The sequence below is a fragment of the Pseudophryne corroboree genome, chromosome 12, assembly GCF_028390025.1.
Source record: "Pseudophryne corroboree isolate aPseCor3 chromosome 12, aPseCor3.hap2, whole genome shotgun sequence".
Taxonomy (NCBI): domain Eukaryota; kingdom Metazoa; phylum Chordata; class Amphibia; order Anura; family Myobatrachidae; genus Pseudophryne; species Pseudophryne corroboree.
This window is the reverse complement of record NC_086455.1, coordinates 101819441-101831471: the sequence shown is the minus strand read 5'-3', so window position 1 is coordinate 101831471 and position 12031 is coordinate 101819441. Positions and strand designations below refer to the sequence as shown.

The window sequence follows — 12031 nt, the reverse complement described above, 5'->3', positions numbered from 1 at the left end:
CCCCCCCCCCCCCCGCTTTGTCCCGTTATCACTAGCTACGGGAGGCTCTAGCTGTCAGTGCCTGCCAAACGTATTAGATGGGCTAAAATGATTAAATTAAAATAAAGAGGGTACAATACATATGACACAGAATGTGTGTCTTATGTATCTTCTTTCTATTATTTTAATCATAATGACAGGGGAGGCACTGCCTCCCCTGACTGCACGTCCCTGATACTTACCTATTGTCCCACGGAGCCCCTCGGTCCCCTTGTCAAGCAGAATCCACGGGGTACCTGTCAAATAAAAATTACACTTACAACCAATCCAGTGTAGATCTGTCCTCTTCTTATCTGTCATAATCCAGGGTCTTGAATAAAATAACAAACCGGAAACCCGATCCACGCACTTAAAGGGGTTCCTTGTTTACACATGGAACACCTTTCCCCGAATGCCGCGACCGCCTGTGACTTGTGTCACTGAAGGTCCCACCAGCCAATCAGGGAGCGCCACGTCATGGCGCTCTCCTGATTGACAGGCTAGGAGCGCACAGCCAATCAGGAGAGCGCACTGGCTAGAATGGAGGAGAGCGCTCCTCCATTCTACTCAATGATGGGAACTTTGCGGTCTGCTGTAAACCGCAAAGTTAATTGGTGTCCCCCGGGTGGAGGCCCGCACCATCAGGCTGATGGCTTATCTGTCTTACCAACCGGTCCTCTGGTAGCCCAATGCTTTTTAGTCTTACCAGACTTGTTGTAATGGGACTGCCTGCTATCACTTTTACCTTTAGCTTTTCCTCTAGACTGAAAGGGCAGAAAAGCCGGAACTTTAGGTTTGAAATTGTACGTGGAAGGGAACTTTACTTTCTTGGAGTCTACTTCTGACTCCAAAATATTTGTCAATTCTTTACCAAAAAGAATATCTTCAGAAAAGGACAAAGATTCCAAAACCTTCTTATATTCTGAATCAGCTTTCCACGTACATAACCAAACTGCTCTACGAGCAACTATTGTTGAAGCTGATGTCCTGGGGGCAATAATACCCATATCCAATGCTGCTTCTTCCAAGAACATCTCAGCCTGTTTTATATGTGCTATATGGGATTTTTGCTCTCTAGATGCTATTGAAAAATCCCCCTCCAATGCATCAGCCCAGGCAGCCACTGCATTTGCCATCCAAGTTGAAGCCATGGCTGGCCTTAGGACTACCGCAGACAGGGAAAAAATGTTTTTTAGAAAATCATCCACTCTCCTATCCGTGACATCATTTAATGATGTTGAAGGCAAAGGTAATGTAGATTTTCGCACTAATTGAATCACATGCGTATCTACTTTGGAAGCCACCTCCCTTTTTAAACAATCCCCAGCTGGAAGAGGATAATTGGAATTCCATTTCTTAGGCATTCTAAATTTATTAGACGTAGCCCAAGCCTCTTCCATGATTTCCGTCTGCTGATCTGACCCTAGAAACTCAGTCTTAACTGTTTTGGGAAGTTTAAACACAGGTGCCTTTGTTTTTAACACAGGCTCCGCTGAATCCTCTAAAGATAGAATGGCTTTAATTGCTTTAATTAACTCCGCTATATCCACTGAGCTGAGAACTTCCTCCTCCTCTTCGTATGCTGAAGTAGAATTAATTGAGCTTTCATCCTCCGATGAATACTCATCTGAACCATGAGTAGCCCGTGAGGATGAAGATTTACTAACCACTGGCTTATCAGCTTGTTTCTATTGAGAGGCAGCTGCTGGAAGTGATACACCACAGGTGGGAAGCTGCATGTAAGGGTTAATCGTGTAACCTATCCCCGGTACAGTAGTTGGAGGAATTATCCTTTCAGTTATATTGGATAACGTTTGTGCTACCATAGCCCAAGGTGGATCATCCTGCACCTGAATCTGCCTTTTATTTTTCAAGAACCCCTGGTGAAAGCTAAAACAATTTGCACACAAACAATCCTGTACAAAATCCTGAGAGGATAACATAGCTTTGCAAGACAAACATGATATGAGTGTTGGTGTTGCTGTGAGTGTTTCTTTCTCACTCCATCTGAATGCCACTTAAATAACACTGGCCTGCTGGGAGTTGCGGAGGGGAGATGCCTAGTTCTTAAATCTATAGTTTTAATCTAAGTGTCAGCTCCTGTGGTCCCCATTGCAATCCCATGGTTCTGGTTTCCCCGAAGCCCGGATGAAAGAGAAAACGCCTAATAACTTTAAACACGACTATAATTATCCTAAATTACATCTCAGTCAAAACAAATAGGATTTTAATTACCTACTGGTAAATCCTTTTCTCGTATTCCATAAGGAATATTGGGGAATCTAGTACGATGGGGTATAGACGGGGTCCAAAGGAGCCAGTGCACTATAAATTTTTTCAACTGGGTGTGCTGGCTCCTCCCATTTATACTCCCTCCCACAGGCAGTTAGAGGTAAAAACGTGCCCGAAGGAGAAAGGACATATATGAGAGAAGGAAGAAGGAAATATGATAACAAAGAGTGGTGAGATTTACACACCAGCACACCACTAACATATAACCAGCAATGGCTGGTAACAACAACAGCAACAGCTGAACAGGTAACCATATGACAAGAACCTGCAGAAAAGTCAACGCACTGAGGCGGGCGCCCAATATCCCTTATGTACTACGAGAAAAGGATTTACCGGTAAGTAATTAAAATTCTATTTTCTCTAGCATCCATAAGGGATATTGGGGAATCTAGTATGATGGGGACGTCCCAAAGGTTCAAGAATGGGCGGGAACGTGCGGAGACTGCTGCAGCACCACCTGCCCAAACTGATACCCTCTTTGGCCAGGGTATCAAACTTGTAAAACTTCACAAAAGTGTTCCTCCCCGACCAGGTAGCAACTCTGCAAAGTTTTAAGGCCGAGACTCCACGGGCAGCCGCCAAGGAAGAACCCACTGATCTTGTAGAGTGAGCCTTCAGAGACTTACGAACAGGTAAGGCTGCGGACACATAGGCCTGTTGAATAATAAGCCTAATCCAACTTGCAATGGACTCCTTTTTCTGTGCATCATAGAGCACGAACAAAGAATCCGTATTTCTGATCCAAGCTGTTCTCTTGACATAGATCTTCATGGCTCGCACAGCATCCAGTGCCTCTGGAGGAGCCGAAGCGCCCGAACTGTACGGAATCACAATAGGCTGATTCAAGTGAAATGCAGAGACAACCTTCGGCAGGAACTGCTGCTTAGTGCGGAGCTCTGCTCTGTCCTCATAAAAGACCAAGTAGCGACTTTGACACGACAAGGCCCCCAGCTCTGAGACACGTCGAGCAGAAGACCAGGGCCAGTAACATCACAATCTTCAACGTGAGGTACTTGTCTTCTACCGTCATCAGAGGTTCAAACAAAAAGGACTGTAGAAATTCGAACACTACATTCAGATCCCAGGGTGCCTTAGGCGGCACAAAAGGAGGTTGTATGTGGAGTACCCCTTTGCAAGAAGGTCTGAACTTCTGGCAACACTGCCAATTTCTTCTGGAAAAAAATGGAGAGGGCTGAAATCTGGACCTTAATGGAACCCAGACGTTAGCTCTTAACAACATCAGCCTGCAGGGAACTTAAGAAATGTTCCAAGTGAAACTCAGTAGGCGTATACGTGTGTTCCTCGCACCAAGAGACATATCTCCTCCAGATATGATTATAGTGTTTTGACGTCACCAGTTTCCTGGCCTGAACCATGGTAGCAATAACCTTCTTGGAAAGGCCTTTGTGAGCTAGGATTTTCCGCTCAACCTCCATGCCGTCAAACAAAGTCACCGTAAGTCAGGGTTGACGAACGGTCCTTGTTGAAGAAGATTTCTTCTTAATGGTAGAGGCCAAGGGTCTTCGATGGACATGACCAGAAGATCCACGTACCACGTCCTCCGAGGCCAATACGGGGCAATCAGAATTGCCTGGACACCCTGATTTCCTGATTCGCTTTAGCACCCTTAGGAGCAATTGAATCAGAGGAAAAAGGTAGACCAGCCGGTAAGGCCAAGGCGACGCCAGTGCATCCACTGCCCTCGCCCAAGGGTCCCTGGTCTGTGAGCAATACCAGGGTAGTTTCTTGTTGAGACAAGAAGCCATCATGTCTATTTGTGGGCAGCCCCACCAGTCGATTATCTGCTGAAACACCAGATGGTGGAGCCCCCACTCCCCTGGGCGGAGATCATGATGACTCATGAAGTCCGCCTCCCAGTTGTCCACACCCGGAATGAAGATTGCCGGCATTACTCTAGCATTTTTTTTCCGCCAAGAGGAGTATCTTTGACACCTCTCACATGCAGACCCTGCTTTATGTCCCTTCTTGCCGATTGATGTACTGTGGCGTTATCAGACTGAACTTGGATCGCGTGATCCGTGAGCAGAGGAGAGGCCTGAAGCAGAGCATTGTAGATCGCCCGAAGTTCCAGAATGTTGATTGGCAGGAGGGCTTTGTGGGCTGACCATCTGCCCTGGAACTGCGCCCCTTGGGTGACAACTCCCCATCCTCGCAGACTCGTATCCGTTGTGAGGAGGGTCCAATCCTTAATCCCAAAACTCCGGCCTTCCAGGAGATTGGAGGACTGCAGCCACAACAGGAGGGAAATCCTGGCCTGAGGTGACAGCCGAATCATCTGGTGCATCTGTAGATGTGATCCGGACCACTTTGTCAGGAGATCCAATTGAAATGTTCTGGCATGGAATCTCCCATATTGGATAGCCTCGTACGAGGCGACCATCTTCCCTAAGAATCTGACGCAAAGATGGGTGGACACTCGAGCAGGTCAGAGCACCATGCGGACCATCTCTTGAAGTGTTCTTGCTTTGTCCTCCGGGAGGAACACCTTCTGGGCCACCGTATCCAGTAACATCCACAGGAACAGGAGCCGCTGAGTTGGCTCCAGGTGGGACTTCGGTAGATTGAGAATCCACCCATGGCATGACAGAAGTTGGATAGTGTGGTCAATATGGAGCAACAAAAGCTCCTTGTATCGTGCTTTTATCAGACGATCGTCCAGATAAGGGACAACATTGACCCCCTGGACCCAGAGTTTGAACATCATGGAGCAATAAAAGCTCCTTGTATCGTGCTTTTATCAGACGATCGTCCAGATAAGGGACAACATTGACCCCCTGGACCCAGAGTTTGAACATCATCTTAGCCATCACCTTTGTGAATACCCTCGGGGCTGTGGACAGGCCGAAGGGCAGTGCCTGGAATTGGAAGTGATTGTCCAGAAGGGAAAACCGCAGGTACGCCTGATGAGGCGGCCAAATCAGAATATGGAGGTAGGCGTCCTTGATGTCCAAGGAGACCATAAATTCCTGTTCTTCCAGGCCTGCAATCACTGCTCGCAGGGATTCCATCTTGAACTTGAACACCTTCAAATGAGGATTCAAGGAATTTAGATTCACAATGGGTCTGACCGAACAGTCTGGTTTTGGCACCACATACAGGTTTGAGTAAAAACCCTTGCCGCATTGCGGTATTGGTACTGGAACAATGACGTTGGGACTGGACCAACTTTCGGATGGCCTGTTGCAACGTAACTTGCATATCCTCCAAAGCTGGTAAGCTTGATTTGAAAAATCGTTGGGGAGGTGTACTGTCGAACTCCAGCTTGTAGCCTTGAGAAACGAGATCTCTGACCCAGGTATCCTGGCAGAAGTCTCCCAGACATGGCTGAAGGGATGCAGTCGAGCTCCCACCTTGAGATTCCCTCGGGGTGGGTGGGCACCGTGATGCTGAGGCCTAAGTGGACGCAGAAACGGTGGACTGTTCCTGAGAGCTGGTGCTTGCAGGTTTTTTGAACTTACCTCTGGTGCCTCTAGTCGCACTGGAGGCACCTCTGGTCTTAGATCGAAACCTGTGAGACCAAAAGGACTGGACAGATGGCCCCGGATAGGGGCATCTCGCCGGTGGGGCCCCAGAGGGGAGAAGCAGGGATTTCTCAGCTGTAAATCCAGGTATCCAATTCAACCCCAAAGAGAAATTCCCCAGAAAAGGAGAGGGATTCCACACTACGCTTGGATTCCGCGTCCGCTGTCCACTGATGCAACCACAAGGCCCTGCGCGCCGACACTGCCATGGCAGAAGTCCGAGCATGAATGTTCTCAATCTCCTTGAGTGAATCACAGAGGACACGTGTAGTGTCCTGAATGTGTTTTAGGAGGATTACCATAGTAACTAAGGGCATATCCCCCGAGAGGCCCCCCTGAATCTGAGTGGCCCAGGAATGAATGGCATGGGTCATCCAGCAACCTGCAATGGCCGGCCTTTGTGAGATACCGGCTGCTGTGTATATAGGCTTTAAGGTAGTCTCTAACTTCCTATCCCCAGGATCCTTTATGGTATAGGAGCCTGGGGCAGGCAGCAACGCCTTTTTAGACAGGCGAGAGACGGATACATCCACCCCAGGGGGTTCCTCCCAAAATTCTCGACCTTCAGGAGCAAATGGGAAAGTGCGCAAAAACTTTTTGTGCACTTGGAATTTTTTGTCTGTATTTTTCCAGACCTGTTTGAATAGGTAATCTAACTCTGTAGAGCAGTGTTTCCCAACCTCGGTCCTCAAGGCACACTAATGCTGCTTTCACATCGCAAAACCTGCTTTTCAAACGGTTCTTTAAATGGTTCTTAAAACGGGTCTGAGCAGTTAAACCCCCTTCACATCGCATGTTGTAACCAGTATATTACCATTTCATTACCGTTTTGGTACCTTTCACACTGAACCCGTTTCACCCATACAAAACAGTGGTTGTCATTTTAAATGTTTATTTCCTGCTTCTGCCTGGTGAGATCACACATGGAGACAGCCTATCACCTTCTGGGGCTTGCAAATACCGTTTCAGACCCTTTCACACTGCACAATGAAACGGGTCTGAAACGGGTAGGACCCTGCTTTTTTACCGTTTCAAAATACCGGTATTTTGAAAACGGTAAATTGAAGGTGACCCTTTCACATCGCAGCTCGAACCGTTTAGGAAGCCTGAAAAATCTGCAATTTACCGGGTTCAAGCTGCGGTGTGAAAGGGGTATAATAGTCCTGGATTTAGTGATATCCAGGCTTGAACACAGGTGACTTAATTAGTACCTCAGTTATTTTGATTTAACCATCTGCGCTGAAGCCTGGATATCACTAAATCCTGCACTGTTGATGTGCCTTGAGGACCGCGGTTAGGAATGCCTGCTGTAGAGTCAGGGAATGTGACATTAGGTTTGTTTTGTACAAAGAAAAACGACTGCTGTGACGCAGCGTCCTCTAGAGGGAGCTTTAATACATCCTGTATAGCCAGAATTAGGGGTTCAATACCCTAAGTAGAATCGGGATCCCCACTAACGGGATACAAGTCATCCCCATCCTCCTGTATATCATCTGTATCAGAGAGTAGAGCAGGTAACACACGTTTCTGTAGACCTGCATGAGAGAGGGGGGGCTGTGCATCTGCCTTAGTAGCTAAATCTGCAACAGCTTGTTGTAGTAGCTGAGTCTTCTGCACATTAGCAGTGAGCTGGAATGACATATCTGACATCATAGTTTTAAGAGACCCTAACCAGTGGGGCTCTGGACCCTCTCCCCCAGCCTCTTCACTAATTTGTGAAGACTGACTGCATTGTTCACATGAAACAGAATCAGTATATAATGGAGAGAATCTGCTGTGACATACACTGCACAGCATGTGTTTACCCATGTTTCACAGTAAGAACAACATACACATACACAGAGACAGTGATATTGCAAGCCTGCCCTACTGTATGTGAGAGGAGACACAGAGAGAGAGAGAACCACAGCACACCCTGAGCTGCACAGCCCCAGTGAGGCTGTCAGCTCCCTATAATACAGTAAACACTAACAATTTCTGTCCTAAATAGGATCCAGGTAGTGTACACAAGCGGCTCTCCCCCTTTGCTACACCGTGTACCAGATATCCAGAGTGGCGGAGGAATCAGGAAGCGCTGTGTGCGCTGTGGATGGCTGCAGTAAGCTGAGGAAGGCGCCAAAACGCCTCAGGTCCCGCTCTGATGTAGCTCCACCTCCTCCAATGGCGCCGGAGTTACACTAATATATTATACTGGCAAAGTCTCCTGTTTAGCTCAAAACATCACAACAAGTGCTAGTCAAGCGTTTTTGTGCCAGTTCCACACGGGGGACCCTATCGGGACCTCCCCGGGAGGGTCCTGTATGCTGAGCCCATGTATCCTGTATGCTGAGCCCATGGTCAGCTGCACTTTGAACCGGGGTACCTCCCTAGCGGGGCCTCTGGTTTGTACTCGCCACTGATGTCACCTTCAGGCAGCTTTAGGGGTGTGCGGCATGCTGCGGCAGTGACAGCCAAGGCGCAATGCCCCACTGAACAACAGCCCCTCAGGACGGTGGTCCTGCAGCGAGGAAGCGGCTCTGCACCTCGGAAGGCTGGTGACCGTCCCCCCCTAACTCCCTCGGTGCAGGTATGCTGTTGCCCAGACAGCATACTGAAAATAACAAACAGAAAAAGGAAATTGAAGAAAACTCTCTGGAGCTCAGAGATGTGTATCCTCTCCTGAGGCACTTTTTTCTAAACTGCCTGTGGGAGGGGGCATAGAGGGGAGGAGCCAGCACACCCAGTTGAAGAAATTTAAAATGCACTGGCTCCTTTGGACCACGTCTATACCCCCATCGTACTAGATCCCCCAATATCCCTAATGTCTTGTCAATCACCTTCTTCTGTCCCTTGTATTTCTCATACAAGGGACAGAAGAAGGTGATTGACAAGACATTATCAAAGAGGTGGAGGTGACACAGCAATAAGGGGATTATGGGACAGATGTATTAAGCCCGGAGATGTGATAAAGCAGTGATAAGTGGAAGGTGATAACACACCAGCCAATCATTACGGATTTAAAAAATGAAAGTTTGGAGCTGGTTGGCTGGTGCACTATCACCATCCACTTGTTACTTCTTTATCACTCCTCCAGGCTTGATACATCTGTCCCAATGTCCTCAAGTTGATATGCCCATTAATCTGACAGACAAATGGTATATGCTTGGAATGAGATATAAAACATGCATTTATTAGTGAATTAAATACGTACCAATCATCTCCCCTTGCTCATGAACCATCATACCCAAGTCTTTAAATATGTCATTTATTCCTCTGATATCCTCCTGTAAAAATTATAAAAATGCATACATTTAATAAGCTTATTCATCTAGAAAGTTGCAAACAGAAAGCATGTTTTACAAAACAAAATAAATATTGCAGAGTTTAAGACCAAACATCTGCTCCCCCCAAAAAAAATAAATAAATCAATGTACAGTAAATTATGAAGCGATGCTCACTTGTTTTCTGTAAAAAAATAAATAATTGGTAAAGTGTAGCAGTCATAAGAGACAACGGAGGCAGCCATTTTATGGGATGAACATCATTCATGAGACTACAGCTCCTATGGAATATACTGTATGGTTATGAAGTAACGCCACAGATGTAACTGGATACTGTAAAGCGAAAGGCTGCATTATTCTGAATACTATAGTAGCCCAAAAAATGACTGATTCTATTATATTTATGCGACAGTTGTACTTCAGCACTTCAAAGCAACACATTTTGACCAAAACACACTTCTCAGACATTTGAAAAAGTTTGAGTGGCTTTGGTGTAGTGCAGACGTGTCAAACTCGCGGCCCAAAGGCGGATGAGTTACTATTGGCCCGTTTGCCTTGCTCGCAGCATTCACTGTTCTGCACATGCGCGAGAAAATAGTGATAGAGACCGGGAAATGTCCACTGGGGGGAGCTGCTGCGCATGCCCGGCTGCCTTTGCAAAGCTCTGCCCCCTGCTTAGTGCCATTAGCACTGAAGCCGTCATGCCCTGAATGTGTGTGTGCCCGACTGCCCTGTACACCCAGCTGCCCTAATTGCAGGAGGAATCTTCTGGAATTTGGATAGAAAACATCTCTCAATGAAGAAGGTAAACTGGAGAGGGCTGGCACAGAGGGCTTGTGGCTGGAGGAGACACAAGAAGCAAGAGGGGATACCAGGGGGCATATGGATCACACACTTAGTCCTTGATTATTCGGCTTGGTTGGGATTTTGAGTTTGACATGCCTGGTGTAGGTGCTCATTATAAAACCAACCTCAAGTTGATTTATAGCAGACTCGCGCTCTTCTATGAGACGCAGGTCTTCTTCTGTAATTAATTCTTCTTGCATCGTTGCTTGTGATTGGTTGTCACTGGAATACAAAAAATGCATTATCCATATATGTACAATCCAAATAAGTATACTGCACCCTCATTGTATACAAGATTCAGCCTCAAACTGGATTATGCAGTATTTGCATGGATATTACTCATCACCTATTAACTATAAGTGCTAATGAAGTATCTGAAATGATCATCTATGCCCAACTAAATATGGTTTTCAATGTCCTACAAATATCCACATTGATGCATCGTTAAGGGCCTGAGCATGTCTTTATTCTACATCAGCTGTGGTTATTACAAAAGCGTGAAGATATATGAAATTGAAAAAGCTACCTGTAACCTTGTTAGAAATTTGAAGGCATACCGTTCCCTTATAGGTGATGAGCTTCCTGACATTTTGTGCAACAGGCTCATTAGTGCTGCTAACTGGACAATATTATAATTTATACATATTTATTGGCAAAATATATTTTTACAGAAACATATAATTCTAAAAAGTATGTAAAAAAAAAAGTGAGAAAACGTAGCAGTTGACGCAGAAACTGAAAATAGGAACTCAGAACCCTATCCAGATACAAAGAAACTGGTGTGATTGTAATCTGGTGTGAATGTAATGATGTAAAATGTAATCTTGTTTGTGTTTTACTAATTTCTACTTACTGGTAGGCTCACATTTCACAATTTACAGCAAATAAATCTGCCAACAAACGGCAATCATGAGTCAAGGCATTTGGATACAGAAATATATTCGTTATGGTAAAACTTACCATTGATAACGTTATTTCTCCTAAATCCACAGGATCCATAGGATAACATTGGGATATGATGACGCGACAGCAGATTTGCACCAATCGGTGAAAGCTTTCGGCCTCATGCAGCATGCAACGGGCCCGTCCATATATCCCTGCCTCCTGGTCCAGGCAAATCAGTTGTTTTTCCAAAGCTCAAGGCAGGAGCATCATAGAGAGCCCTAATCGGGCGAGAAGAACACACAGGCACACCTTTCCATACAAGAGGGAAGAGGTTAGTGAGTGAAAGCATCCTCAAATCAGGTGCCTCAGGGTGGGATCCCTGTGGATCCTGTGGAATTAGGAGAAATAACGTCATCAACGGTAAGTTTTACCATAATGAATATTTCTCCAGCAGGGTCTACTGGTTATCCACAGGATAACATTGGGATGTCCCAAAGCAATTTAGTGATGGGGACGCTCCTGATTGAACAGGAGAATACTTTGCCCGAATTAAGTGTCCTGAGAGTAGTATTTCTCCTTCTTGCTTGAACTTCCGTAGTACCCTGGGGAGGAGAAACACTGGAGGGAACACGTAGGGCAGCCGAAAGTTCCATGGAATTGCCAGTGCGTCCACGAATGCTGCTTGAGGACCCCTTGTCCTTGATCCGAAGAATTAATAATGAAGGTCGCCAATAGCAAACCGCAGACATTGCTGATGCGATATGGCAATAGGTATATGCAGATAGGCATCTTGTATATCCAGGGATACCATATAATCTCCAGGTTCCATGGCCAGTACAAATCGAGTGCAAAGTTTCCATATGGAACTTGGACACTCTCACAAATTTTTTCAGTGATTTGAGGCTGAGTATACAGTAGGCCGGAAAGACCCATTTGGTTTCGGGACTAGAAACAGGGTTGAGTAGTATCCTCCGCCTTTCTGGGACAGGGGGACCGGCACTACGACTCCTTTATCCAGGAGGGAATGCACAACCAGATGTAGAGCTTGCGCCTTCAACGGGTCCAAAAGGACAACCGTCGGTCGGAACTGGCGAGGGGGACGTCTCTTGAAAGAGACTGCATACCCGTGAGAGACGACTTCTCGCACCCATGCGTCTGACGTGGTCAGCGGGAGGCCCGCCCCGTCAT

The 12031-nt window shown here is 46.4% G+C and overlaps 1 protein-coding gene across 1 annotated transcript in view; it reads right to left on the bottom strand.

Moving 5' to 3' along the window:
* STX7 (syntaxin 7) overlaps positions 1–12031 on the bottom strand; it is a 216938-nt gene that overhangs the window by 15532 nt on the left and 189375 nt on the right. Inside the window, exons 7-8 of the mRNA XM_063947824.1 lie at positions 10084–10180; positions 9043–9115 (exon numbers count right to left, since the gene is read on the bottom strand). Of these exons, the coding sequence (XP_063803894.1) occupies positions 9043–9115; positions 10084–10180 (170 nt within the window). The remainder of the gene's footprint in view (positions 1–9042; positions 9116–10083; positions 10181–12031) is intronic.